General features: G+C 50.3%; 1 protein-coding gene across 1 annotated transcript; it reads left to right on the forward strand.

Annotated features, from left to right (window-relative positions):
* Positions 1-761: 761 nt before the first annotated feature.
* SF3A1 (splicing factor 3a subunit 1) lies at positions 762-13,305 on the forward strand. The gene is made up of 16 exons (XM_069870788.1): positions 762-950; positions 2,996-3,108; positions 3,710-3,914; positions 4,699-4,956; positions 5,401-5,475; positions 6,091-6,241; positions 6,712-6,905; positions 7,514-7,631; positions 7,751-7,936; positions 8,271-8,392; positions 8,562-8,804; positions 9,397-9,607; positions 10,350-10,504; positions 11,296-11,397; positions 11,612-11,683; positions 12,614-13,305. The coding sequence occupies exons 1-16, from the start codon at positions 885-887 to the stop codon at positions 12,713-12,715; spliced, it is 2,373 nt and encodes a 790-aa protein (XP_069726889.1). The 5' UTR covers positions 762-884; the 3' UTR covers positions 12,716-13,305.
* Positions 13,306-13,960: the final 655 nt, after the last annotated feature.

The raw sequence follows: 13,960 nt of genomic DNA on the forward strand, positions 1-13,960 counted from the left end.
GGGATGGGATTGGGGTGGGATTTGTGGGGCTGGAATGTGGTCTGTGGGCTGGGACAGGACAGGGATGGGATGGGATGGGATGGGATGGGATGGGATTGGATGGGATGGGATGGGATGGGGTAGGATGGGATGGGATGGGGTGGGATGGGGATGGGGATGGGATGGGATGGGATGGGATATGGTCTGTCGGCTGGGACAGGGGTGGGGTCTGTGGGTCTGAAATAGAGATGGGATGGGATAGGAATGGGATGGGGATAGGATGGGGATGGGCTGTGGGCTGTGGGCTGGGACAGGTCTGGGGTCTATGGGTCTGAGACAGAGATGGAATGGGATGGGATGGGGTGGGATGGGATGGGGCTGGGGCAGGACGGAGCTGCGATGGGGTCTGTGGGACCGGGTCGGGGCTGGAGGTGCCAGGGTACCCGTGGTACCGGTACGAGGAGGCGCCGTTTTGGGGTCTCAGGGCTGCAGAACGGCGCCGCCTGTTGCCATGGCAACCGCCAAGCCGAGCCCCTTAGCCCCGCCCCTCGCAACGGCCACGCCCCCTCCCTGAGGCCACGCCCACCTAGCGAGAGACAACGTCCGTCTATATAGTCTCGTCGTTAAGCCACGCCCCCTTCCACAGACCACGCCCCTTACAATGGCTTCCGTTCCCGGAAGCCACGCCCCCGGGCTGTTCCATTCCCGCCTCCGCCCCCCCCTCCGCGAGGCGCTAATGGTTCCTCCCACCCCGCCCTATCCGCCCCCTTCCCGTCGGCCTTTGCGTCACTTCCGGCCGCCATTTCGCCCGCCGCGGAGCTGGTGTCGCCGGTCCAGTCTCGTCCCTCGTTCGGTCCCGCAGCGGCCCCGGCCGGGAGCGCTCCCCGCCGCCCCCAGGCAGCGCCATGCCGGCCGGCCCCGTGCAAGCCGTGCCCCCGGCACAGCCCGCGCCGCCCGCCGAGAGCAAACCGGTGCGGGGCGGGGGGGGATGTCGGGCCTCGTTGGGGGGGGGGGCGGCCTGGGGGGGAGATACCGAGCAGGGTCAGGCCGCTCTGAGGGAGGGCAGTGAGGGGGGGAGGCTGCCCTAGGCGGGTATTCGGGCCGCTCTGAGAGAGGGGATGATGCTGGGGAGGTGTTCGGGGTGCTCTGACAGGGGATGCGCGGGTTTAATCTGTAAGCAGGGCTCGCCGGGCCTGTTTTGGGCTCTGGCCTATCGGCCCGTCCTGCTGGCTGTGTGTTTCGGGGGCTGCCAATCCCCAGTTCCCATTCAGCCGCAGCTGGGCTCTCAGGGGAGGTCTAGGCTGAACGTTAGGAAAAAAATTTTCATGGAAAGGGTCATTGGGCACTGGCAGAAGCTGCCCAGGGAGGTGGTTGAGTCACCTTCCTTGGAGGTGTTTAAGGGATGGGTGGACAAGGTGCTGAGAGACATGGTTTAGTGATTGATGGGAATGGTTGGACTCTATGATCCTGTGGGTCTTTTCCAACCTAGTGATTCTACGTTTCTATGATTCTATTCTATGAGTCAATGTGCAGGTGGAAGCGTGGCAGTCCCACACTCAACAGCACCTTCCCACTTCATTTCTGTCTCGGCCGTACACATCTCTGCAGGAGCCTCTTCCCAGCCTTCCCAGAAGGGGAAGCAGCTGTTCCTGCCCTGCTGTTCCAACAATTTCCTGTGCTGGCATCAGCGATGGCGCAGCCATGCAGCAAGGCAACATGGGGAGCAGGGATGACTGAACGTCCTGGGTAGTTTGGTGTAGCCAACACAATTAGCTAAGGCAATTAGCCTTCAATTAGAAAGTTGTGGTTCCCAACAAACACCAGGGACGTTCATGCATGTGTTTTTGCAAGGCAAGGTTAGATAAAAATGTCTCTTAAGTGTGGTGTTGCCTTGTTGTTAAGCTCCTTAAGATGTCCAGAGGGAGTGGGAACAGAAGCTAAACACATTTGTTGTTCCTTTTCTTAATGCGCTTTAAGGTTGTGACTGGAGAGTTTTCTGCTCTGGAGCCCCATGGATTTAGAGGAGCCAGCAGATATATGGGCATTTTAAAATTCCCTGACTGTTGCTGTTAAAGTTATAATTTCCTGTAGACAAGTTGCTTGGTGGGGGAAGAGGTTAAACATCTTTGGTGTTTGGTGTCCTGGAAAGAGCAGCTTCTAGGCAGACCAAAGGATAAAACTGCAGGGAGGGTTTTCTGATTTCAGCTGTGATCCTCCTGTGATCAGTGAGAATGCCCTGCAGAGCTTCGTTCTGTGGAACAGCTTTTGATACAACCAGACTGGCATTAAAAGCTATGGTTTATTTAAGTAGAGTGAGTCTTTCAGACTCTGGTTTCTCGCAGTCACACAGCCCTCTGGATGCATTCATAGCTTCCAAACCCGTTTAGCAAGGCTGAGTTATTCCTGGTTGCTGTAGGCATTCCCCTACGCTGCCTCTTGGCTTGGTGTTTATAAACCTGCTCAGGGTCAAGGCTGAGAGAGTGGAGCTGCCTGAGGAGTTCTTTTGGTGGAATGGCCTTCCCAGTTCCCTCTCTGTGCCCCCGCCTGGCAGCTGGTGCCCTTGTCAAGCACACAAACATTATCTCCCACTTCGAGAGCCCAGGGGGCAAACAGATCGTAGTGTTGTGAAACAGGGGAGGGAATAGGCAGTGCTGTGGCTCTTCCAAAGCTGCTGCTAGGTGTGGGATTGCCAGTCTGCTTAGGTGTGTTAACGATGTTATTCACAATGTAGGGGGGGGCCTTGAGAGAGAAGGGAGATGAATTTTCCAGCTGGACCAACTGAAAACAAACCTATCCTAGGTCTGCAACCCAACAGGCCCAGCTTTTATCTCCTGCTGCTGCTTGATATTATTTGGAATTCCTTCTCTTGCTCTAGCTTTGAATTTAGTATCTTGACTGACAGTGGAAGGTGTCCTCTGTCCCCCCACCTCGTCACCTCATGAATAGCTGCTGTAGTTGCAAGGCAGCAGAGGACTGAAATTGAAAATACACATGCGTTTGTACCTTGTTATTGCAGCCAGAAGAGGAGCCAAAGGAGGAAGCGGCACCAGCCAAGCCTGTGGTGGGAATTATTTACCCTCCCCCAGAGGTCAGGAATATCGTTGACAAGACTGCCAGCTTTGTAGCCAGGTAAATGACACTGTTGGTGTTTTGTGATTCCGGGGCTTTTTGTGCCTCTCCTCTTCTCGAATTCCCCTGAAATAAATGGCTTGCGCTTTGGATGGGAGGAGAGGAGGTGACTTGAGCTGAAACCTGGGGCTCTGCTAGAGGCAGTGCTCTGGCGTGGTCAGTCTCTGTGTAGCTGAGGATGCCTCCTTTCCTCCGTAGGTGAAACTTCTGGAGATGAAACTAGTCCTAAAAGCTTGTTAATACAGCAAACAAAATAGGTCTAGAAAGTAGCTTGTAATAAACCTCATCCATTCAGTTGTCTCATCCAGTAAATGATCCTTTGTTTCTATGTAGCCAGATGGGATTATGAAACACTTGTTAGTTTTTAACTGTCTCAGATATTCACTGTGAAGTGTTCTAGACTAAATCAGGATGAATGCATTTAATTTGTGTGTGCATGACTGGCTGCTGTGTTGGGTGTGAATTATTAAGAGGTAAACTTCTGTGTAGGAGAGAAAATCGTCTTATAGTAGTATCAGTGTGTCTTCGTAGGAAAGAAACAGGTGTTTACACTAGAGTCAATGCCTGTTCACCTAAACAATTGCATCTTTTTCCTCCCCAGAAATGGTCCAGAATTTGAAGCTCGAATTCGTCAGAACGAAATAAATAACCCCAAGTTCAATTTCTTGAATCCCAATGATCCTTACCATGCATACTACCGGCACAAGGTCAGCGAGTTCAAAGAGGGCAAAGCCCAGGAGCCCTCAGCTGCTATTCCCAAGGTCATGCAGCAGCAGCAAAGTGCTCAGCAGCAGCTTCCGCAGAAGGTGAGTGTTCTGTGCTCTTGGTCGAAAACTTGGCTTCCAGTTGGTTGTGTCACAGCCTGACGTTGAACAGAAGGTCTGGAAGAATGAAGGAGTTATTTGTGTATTTGCTAAAGGGCAGCTCTGAGAGTCTTGGAGTTTAGTGTCTGGAGCTCTGTTTTATGCAGATGTACAACCCCAGCTGCTGATAACTCAAAGTTATGTGTCAAACAGCCAATAGATTGTTTTACTTGATCTGTTTTAGTTATATTTTGTTGTGTGTTGACTGTTTGGTACTTAGGCAGGTGATCACCTGGACTGTAAGCTCAGGACTCCTGCCATAGGCAAGTCCTTTAGAGACCTTGGAGTTCAGTTTGGGCTTGTTGCATGCACCATTTTGTAGAAAAATCTCCTTATTTTCTGCTGGAAGGATCAACTTTCTTTCAGAATGCAGAGTACGCACACAGTGTTGCTGCTCTTCTTAAACTGTGCCGCTCTACATATTGGGTGTAGAAAGGGCACTGATGGAGTCTGGGTCTTTTACAGGCTCTGCAGGTTGAATTACGGTGAAGCCCTGATAGTTTCTGGTTCTGTTGGCTGTTGGAGCAATGTTTCGTTTATAGTAGCCCAAACAGACGTTCAAATGTACACTGTGTGTGGTACTAATGCTTCTCATCCTTCCAGCTCTCAGGATATCTGGACTGATGTGACTTTCCACGCAGTTTTTCTGAAGGAAAAACAGGCTCTCCTGAGTGTTGGTGGCAGTGTCTTTCTTCAGTCACTGAGCCCTCTCCGTTTTGCTCTGCAGGTGCAGGCCCAGGTGATCCAGGAGACAGTTGTTCCCAAAGAGCCTCCTCCGGAGTTCGAGTTCATTGCAGACCCTCCCTCGATCTCTGCCTTTGACCTGGATGTGGTGAAGCTCACAGCACAGTTTGTGGCGCGGAATGGGCGGCAGTTCCTGACGCAGCTGATGCAGAAGGAGCAGCGGAACTATCAGTTTGACTTCCTGCGCCCCCAGCACAGCCTTTTTAACTACTTCACTAAGCTGGTCGAGCAGTACACAAAGGTATTCTCGGCTGTATTGTTGTCCAGTTGCTTCTTTCAGCAGCTGTGTTGTTTGAAGCTTCCTCAAGCTTTCCAAAACAGCCAGACTGGTAATCTGGGCTCCTAGGCCTGCACGTTCTTCAGATCTCACTTTCAAAGTAGACCAATGTCCTCTGTGTTTCTTGGCAGTGTGCAGTGCTGGACACAGTGGGCTGTTTGTAAGTGTATCAGACACTGTCAGAAGTAAAAGTTGGGGGGTTTAAATACAGAGGGTAAGTGGAAGGGAGGGAGTGAATGTTTTTAAGTGCCAGGATGAGGAATAAGTCATGCGGGCTTCCACAGAATATGTGGAACACAGCTCAAGGGGTCTGCTGATATCTTTGTCTGTGTGGAAAGAGAATCATTGCTTTTAAGGGGACTTTGGCAAAAAGAATTGTCACCAACTATCGTACAAAATACATTTCAGATCTTGATCCCACCAAAAGGCTTGCTCCTCAAGCTGAAGAAGGAGGCTGAAAATCCCAAGGAGGTCCTGGATCAGGTATTACATAAAAACTTTGCTAAATTGCTGAAGCATTTCAGTTCTTTTTTGATTTTTAAATCCTTGCATGTTTCTGACTTAGTGACAGCAAACACAAATATCCGGAGTGCCTTCTCTTGCCTTTAAATTGCTTGACAGCGCTCATGTTGTGGGATTTTACTTGTGAAAGCATAGAGAATGCACAATGGCATTTCCACTGTGTTAGAGTGGAATGTTTCCTTCTTGGACAACTTCACGGTGACACCTCAGTCACTCGCAGTCCTTCCTTTGACTTCTGTCTTCATCGCAAAACTGCTTTTCCTTTGGAAGAGTGTTACAGGAGTGTGATAAAGTGTGAACTGTTGGCTGTGAAGCTTCATGCAATACTTGGTCTGCTTGCTCTTAGCTCAGGAAGCCTGGGGTTCCAGCTTTAGAAAGCCGTTTTCCCAAGCTGGTGCAGCACGATAATCAATAGCCAATCTGGTAGTTTCTGAATGAAATACAGTTATTTCTTGTAGTAGTGCTTGCGTGTCTGCCCTGAAGAGGTTGGCAGTGGAACCATCTGGGTGTTGCAGAGATGGCTGTGGTGCGTTTCTCTACTGACCTTTGGTGCTTGATTTATGTCTGCTTGTGCAGGTGTATTACAGAGTAGAGTGGGCAAAGTTCCAGGAGCGAGAGAGGAAAAAGGAAGAGGAGGAGAAGGAGAAGGAACGTGTTGCTTATGCCCAGATCGACTGGCATGACTTTGTGGTTGTGGAAACAGTTGATTTTCAGCCCAGCGAGCAAGGTACTGAAGTTGAGTGTTGTAACCTCTGTGAAACTCTGCTCCCTTGGAGTAGAAACTGTGTCCAGAAGTGCCATTTTTAGACAGACCTTGGGGTTTACGGCTGCATGTTCTTAAGGGGGAAAGCTGCCTAGTGATAGCGTGCAGGGCTGGTTTTTGTCTGGAGTCAATAGTGTCCTCCTTGCAAAGTCCAAGACTTCACTAGTGTCTGCTTTTCTACTTCTGAGACAATAGAACTTGTCCTGCTTTCTAGTGGTGCTTTCCCCCATAACTGCCTTCATTTTTAGGGGCCGTGCTGATGTTGATCTGTACAGATTCCACCCTTTCCCATCTACTCATTTTGGCTCCCAGGAGGCGTTTGTGCCACTGCTTTGTAAAGAATCTGCTTTTTACTCAAGGAACTCTTATTTCTGTTTATGCATTGAGCAACAAAATGGGTTAGAGGCATAGAAGCTCTGTTTTCTGCACTGTAGGGAATTTCCCTCCTCCCACCACTCCAGAAGAGCTGGGAGCTCGAATCCTGATCCAGGAGCGTTATGAAAAGTTTGGGGAAAGTGAGGAGGTTGAGATGGAGGTGGAGTCAGATGAGGAAGATGAAAAGCAAGAGAAAACAGAGGAGCCTCCAGCCCAGCTGGATCAAGACACTCAAGTGCAGGACATGGATGAGGTAACTTGCTGATAGAATTGGTGTCACTTTTGTCCTGTCAAGTTTCTGTGGGTTATGATGCCCTTCATTTTCGCAGTAAGAAGTTGAGGAAGTGAGATTTCCTTCCGATTGGATTTCAAAACAACATGTTCTGCTGAAATATGGTATTTCTAATGTTTTCCATGACAAAACAATTTCCAAGAGAGAAATCTAGTAGTTCTGTCACCGAATGGTGTGGGTTTTGTATTTCTGTGATCAAGCTTTTTGGGCTTTCTTCTGCACAGTCTGGAAGATGAGTCATTGTAGGCTCTTCCTCTCCTCGCTGTATGTAAGCAGTTTTGCTGGTAACAAGGAGAAGGAAGGTTCACCGTAAGCCCCTGCTTGCTGCGCTGTGGTACTGTGGAAGCCTAGCAGTACTTGCTTCCTCTTCTGGGTCCACTGAGTTTCTGAATTATGGTTATCCAGAGGAACCATTGCAGCGTAGGTTTCCAGAGGCAAAATGCATTTCATTGCTTTGAAGCTGCAAAATCAGTTCTGGCGCTGTGTAGGACTTTTATGCTTTTCTCAAATCTTACTGGTTGATATTTGACTACAGAAACTTAGTTATGATTTGTTTTTTCCTAACTAAGGGCTCAGATGATGAAGATGAGGGTCAGAAGGTTCCTCCTCCTCCAGAAACCCCGATGCCACCACCTCTTCCGCCCACGCCAGATCAGGTCATTGTGCGGAAAGATTACGATCCCAAAGGTAAATCAGAATGGTGAAGAAAACCTTTTATTTCTTCCTGAATTATCACAAAAGCATTTGTTTCTAGGCTGCATCCGTCCTCTGAGGTGTTTTTTAACAGTGTGGTTTTGTCTTTCTAGCCTCAAAACCATTACCACCTGCCCCAGCGCCAGATGAGTATCTTGTTTCCCCCATCACTGGAGAGAAAATTCCTGCCAGTAAAATGCAAGAACACATGCGCATTGGTCTCCTGGATCCTCGCTGGCTGGAGCAGCGTGATCGATCCATCCGCGAGAAGCAGAGCGATGATGAGGTTTATGCCCCAGGTCAGCATCTGACACAGCTTGCAAAACCCTGTTGCTAGATGAGTTCTGTGAACTCTTAGCACACTCCTCACTCCCCCAGGTCCTGCCGATAAGGACCAGCTTAAATGTAGCTTTCTGTCTGATGCCCTCAGCGTGCTGATTACATGGATACATTTGTCATTAGCACATTGAGGCCTTTCTGTAAAGTGAAAGGCAAAGAGGGTTGGCTGCTGCCGAGCAGCTGTCAGATGCAGCACTCGGCCATTGGGTACCAAACACTTTCAAGATCCTTACGAGAGGCTTGATCATTATTGATTATATCACTTGAGGTAAGAGTTCCTCTTTCTGCCTGCAGGTTTGGATATTGAAAGCAGCTTGAAGCAGCTGGCAGAGCGCCGTACTGATATCTTTGGTGTAGAGGAGACTGCCATTGGTAAAAAGATTGGGGAAGAAGAAATCCAGAAGCCAGAGGAAAAGGTAGAGTGGGAACTTTATTTTTAAATAGGTTTCTGTAGTGTTATGAATACTCAGAGAGACGGGAGCCTCTTGAACTTGGTTCCTGCTCTAGTGCTGCTCTCAATTTATTTGCAGCTCCCATTGCAGTCTGGCCAGGCTGGAATTACTCTGGTGTGTTTTATCATCTCAGGTGACCTGGGATGGCCACTCGGGCAGCATGGCCCGCACACAGCAGGCTGCTCAGGCCAATATCACTCTCCAAGAGCAAATCGAAGCCATTCATAAGGCCAAGGGACTGGTGCCAGAAGATGACAGCAAGGAGAAGATTGGTCCCAGCAAACCCAATGAAATCCCCCAGCCACCTCCTCCTTCATCGGCATCAAACCCCCCACCCAGCGCTCAGCCGATCACATCTGTTCCTCGTCCGCCCACAGTGAGTGTTTGAGCTTGCAAAAGCAAATGACTGTGCCCATAGTTAATTAGAAGGGACTCCTGATGAAGGTCAAAGATTATAACAGCAGGGCATGAAGTTCATGTTCCCAAATGACTCCTAAACTCTCAAAGGAACCTATTGAACTTGGTGTTATCAATGAAAAACAAAGCTTAAGCAGAGCATTTCATCCTTTTGAGTAACCAAAAAGGCTTGATCAGCTGGGCAGAGGGATCTTGGAGGGAGGGAGCACAACTGAGGAATGGGTGTGAGCCATTTTCTAGGTACAAAAAGGGGAGAGGCAGAACAACAGTAGCTGAAGGTAAGAAAGTCACGGGTGACTCATTTGCCCAGTGTTCCCGCCCCAGGGGTTCTGCTGCTGAGGGAAGGAAGAACCTTTCCATCTGTTAATGAGGGTCTGTGCCAGTTTGCAGGCAGCCTGGGCCGGCCATATGGTAGGCTCGCTGAGGCTCCCAGGGAGTCTTTGCCCAGCAGAATCCTCTGTGTGTTGCCCTGGTGGTTTTAATTAGGATTGTGAACAACACTTGGGTGTTGCTGCATGTACCTGGTAAGGAAAACCTCCCTCTCTCTCCAGATGCCCCCTCCCGTTCGTGCCGCTGTGGTTTCTGCAGTTCCAGTCATGCCTCGTCCCCCGATGACTCCAGTGGTCCGTTTGCCTCCGGGATCTGTCATAGCCACCCCCATGCCACCAATAATCCACACCCCGCGCATCAACGTGGTCCCCATGCCGCCCTCTGCTCCTCCCATCATGACCCCCCGCCCACCGCCCATGATAGTACCCACAGGTCAGTGGCTTCCCCTTTTTCTGCTTAATTACCAGCTAATTCTTGCATTATGTGGGTTTGAAGTTGCATTCTTTTTTCCTTCTCTGCCTCTGATAATTGGGATTGCAAACCCTAAGTCCCGTTTGGGAGTGTTGAATGTGACTTATCCTGCTGTGAGGCTCCAGGGTTCCTCTGGCAGCATGAAATACTGAGTTCTCTTGTCCATTTTGTGACCTTGTCCCTGCACGCTTGCCCAGAGGAAGATCGAGAATCCTCGCTGCTTCCCAAAAGGAACCAACATGAAGAGGAACTGCCAGCGCATTGCTGGGTGTTAACAGCGTGTTACAGAAGTTGCTGCTACAGGAGGAAGAGCTATTTTCTGCCTCTTCCCTTGGCAGCTTTGTAGCACTGGGTGCTTTTGAGTTGAAAATCACAATGTCAAAAAACAATTATTCCTTTTTTTTCTCCTTATTTTGTTGTTAAATCGAGGTGCTGGCACCGCTGCATGCCAGACTGGGAGCATTTTCTTTTCTGCAGGAAGCCTTCTGCCACTTGTCTTTTCCTGGACTGTTTCCCAACAGAAAATATCTCCTAATGTTTGAAGTGTGCACATTACTGTTGGTTGTGTTAACTTCCTCCATGTATCGTGGCATTTATTTGCAGCCTTTTCTGGCCTGCTAAAAGAGTTTTTGTGTAAGGGATTGTCTGTTATATACTTGGTGTGTGACCACAAGTTGTGTTGCATCCCTCCATCCTGTTCCAGCCTTTGTTCCTGCGCCTCCTGTGGCTCCGGTGCCGTCCCCAGCTCCAATGCCTCCTGTTCACCCGCCGCCGCCCATGGAGGATGAACCAGTTTCCAAGAAACTGAAGAGTGAGGACAGCCTGATTCCAGAGGAGGAATTCCTGCGCAGGAACAAGGTGTGTGGGGGCTGGCTGCTGGGCTCTGGATGCTGCTGGATGCTCGGTCCCCTCTGCCCAGGGGGATGTGGAGCCTGTTTGCTGCTCAGAGGGGAGCTAGTGCGCAGAAAGGAGTGACTTGTGGAATTGGCTGCTTCCCAGTGTCATCCCTGAGCAAACCAAACTGCCTTTAGTTTTACCGGAGAGGACAATGTACATGGAGGTTTAGTTAATTAAGGGCAGGGAGAGGTGGATTTACAGTAATGTAAAGAAGAACTAATGCTGCAAATAAGCTTTTAAGTAGAGGACTGCTAATCTAGAGGGTCAAGAAGATTTAATATATCGCTGTCAGCATGATCATATGGTATGTGATACATTCCATACCAACCTGAACTCACTGCTAGACTGAATTCCTTCCTGAGGAGTGCTGTCAGCAGGGGGTGAGTTTTAAGCCCTTTAAGAAGGCTGGGCTGTTCTCCTGGACATCTGCACAGAGAAGCTGTCTCCCGTGTAATACTTCATAACGCTCGCTCGGCCGTGCTGTGAATGCCTGGGATGTGTGGTGAAAGGCACACAGGAGGAGGGACTCGCAGGAGAGATCCAGCCGAGTGTGTTATTGTGGCAGTAGGGAAGTAGCTTTCTCAGCATGGAGGCTAATACAATTCCGTATGTTTACTGAGAAGCTGAGCTACGTGGCTAGGGTTGGAGATAAATAACTTGTCTCCCGCTGAGTTTCTATAAATAATATCCTGCTCTTTTATTGTAGTTCTGAGCCTTCTTGCCCTAAGAGACGTTATCTTTGTTTCCTCCAGGGTCCGGTCACGGTCAAAGTCCAGGTTCCCAACATGCAGGACAAGACAGAATGGAAGCTGAACGGCCAAGTGCTTGTGTTCACCCTGCCGCTCTCAGATCAGGTTTGTAGCTCATTAACCTGGCCTCTGTCCCTTGTGGGTTTGTTATGGAATGTCTTTGCTTTGAGAACAGCAGCTGACCTGCACGGCAGGAGCTGTAGAACTCAGGATGTTCCCTGCGCTGCAGCCCCTTGCCCAGAGGTTGCGTGGCTGGGGAGCAGTGCCGGTCATCTGCCCAGCAGGGAAAAGCCTGAGCCAGCTCTTTGCTGCTTCCTAGGTGTCTGTGATAAAGGTTAAGATCCACGAGGCCACAGGGATGCCAGCTGGGAAGCAGAAGCTGCAGTACGAGGTGGGTGCAAGCCCTTCAGTTGCTGTGTTTCGGTGCTTTCTCACACACAAAGTTATCTCTTATGAGAAGGTGTTGTGTGCTTCCTGAGGTACTGGGAAGAGCAGCAGGCATGGTTTTCCTGTCCAAGTGCATGCTTGGTTACAGAACTGCACGCTGTCACAGCAGAACAGGCCTTTCATAGGTGATGTCCACTGATCCTCACATTGTCACTGCAGCAGATGTTTCCCCGGAGTGCAATAGCTTTCTATGGAATCAGTCCATTACGTTATTTCTGACACACAAACACAGCAGTCTGCTCCCACTGCTGTCTGCTCTGGAAGGTTGGTGAAAGCATCTTGAAGCCCTGGCAGCTCTGAGAAGGCTTTCTCCAAAACACGAAGGGGAAAAGGCTCTGTTCTTGTCCTCTTGAAGCTGGAGCTGTTAGAAAGGCCCTGCTCCTTGTTTACAACTTCTTTCCAGCTGAGCGTGTGCACAGGCCCAACCTGCTTCCCGAGCAGTGAACTTTGGGCACCCGCCTCCTTGGGGGTTCATCTGTGGGCAGATAGTGCGTTAACCCTTGGCGAGAAAGGAAGCTTAGCTGATCATTGTTTTTAATGGAGAAAATCCTTGGAGGGGAGCGGAGCCTAAACAACATCATTTCTTGTGGTCTCTGTCTCATAGCCATCTTTTCCAGCTTTAATGATCCTGTGATTCTGTCCCTGTGTATATATATGGTGTATATCTGCCCCCTTGCATCATTCCCAGCTCACCCACCTCCTCCAGTTGCTCATCTTGTAAGGCACTGGGATCTCTCCAGGGCTTTCCAAGCCTGCAGTGCCGCCCTCGCCCTTTTCAGAGAAGCGGGCCAGGAGTGCATCATCTGCCTCAGGGGTGGGAAGAGAGCCTTCATATTTCTGCTGTGACTGTTGTTGTCTCTGCTCCTCCCCTCAGGGCATCTTCATCAAGGATTCCAACTCCCTGGCTTACTACAACATGACCAGTGGCTCGCTGATTCACCTGGCCCTCAAAGAGAGAGGTGGCAGGAAGAAATAGGAGCCGTGGAGCTTTGAGATGTAACATGGCTGCGTTTGCCTCTTGTGTAACCCCAACCCTTTGAGTCCTCCAGCCTTTCCAGGGCCGCTGCATCCACCCACCAGCTCCGGTGCAAGAGGGAGATTGTGTTTGGGCGGCTGATAGAGAGGGGGGGAGGCTGGCAGAGCCCTGGAGCTGTGTGAGTGTAGTGACCTTGTAGGTAACGGCAGCAGCAGTCTTAGTGATCGATGCTTTGCTCCGGGGCCGGCTCGCCCTTGAATTCCCTTGTGGATGCTGAGGTCGTGCCCAGCTCAGTCGAGCTCCCTTTTTGCAACACTCACTGATAAAGAACGTCATCTGTCGGACAGCGCTTGCTGCTTTATTTAGCCTTGTTCTAATTGAAAACCTCTGCCTTCCCAACTACTTATTAAGCCCCTTGTTCTTCCTCTGTCTCCCATCTCTCCGCACGAGCTCTTCTGCTGACCCTGATCTGGAATTGTATCCTCCCTCGGCATGAGCGTCCGCGGCTGTTCCCTGCAGCAGAGGAGAGCTGGGTCTGCCACTCCCTTACAGCCTGTGATTTGTTGTAATAAACTTGCCGCGTGCTGTGAGTTCTGCCTCTGGGATTCCTTGGGGTTTTGAGTGTGTCAGAGGGAGACGTGCCTGGCTTGGGAGCACGTGGATGGGCTTTGGGAAAGTCTGTGCTTTGGCAGAGTCTGTGCTCTTCAGGACACGGTTTGGTAGGGATGGTGGGGTTGGGCTGATGGTTGGGCTCGATCTCAGCGGTGTTTTCCAACCTTAATGATTCTACAGAAGAAACCAGGCGCTGTAATTCAGCTGTTCACTGCGGGAAATCCTTTTGTTTTCTAGGAAAGGCTGGCAGACAAAAGGGTTGTGAAAATGTCCCTGGTGCTGCTCCATTATTCCTGAAAGTAAAGCACATTCCGGTGTGTGGGGATAGGAAGGAGGCTTTGAACGCAGAGCTTTCTTGGAACACATTTTACACCTTGCATCCTGCAACTGGAGTCTCTGGAGTTGGGAGAGCATTCGGGAAGACAGGTTAAGCTGGCACCGCCAGGCAGGACTGTGGTGTGACACTTGAGTGCGGTTAAAACTCCAGGGCGGTAACTGGGTGCTGAGGAACTGCTGAGGGGATGCTGCTGCCCTTCTAGTGCCATCCCAGTATGCTCCCAGTGCCACACAGCACCATCCTAGTACGCTCCAGTGCCACCTTAGTACACTCCCAGTGCTGTCCTAGCTCCCCCC

The sequence above is a fragment of the Phaenicophaeus curvirostris genome, chromosome 17 (assembly GCF_032191515.1).
Source record: "Phaenicophaeus curvirostris isolate KB17595 chromosome 17, BPBGC_Pcur_1.0, whole genome shotgun sequence".
Classification (NCBI taxonomy): Eukaryota; Metazoa; Chordata; class Aves; order Cuculiformes; family Cuculidae; genus Phaenicophaeus; species Phaenicophaeus curvirostris.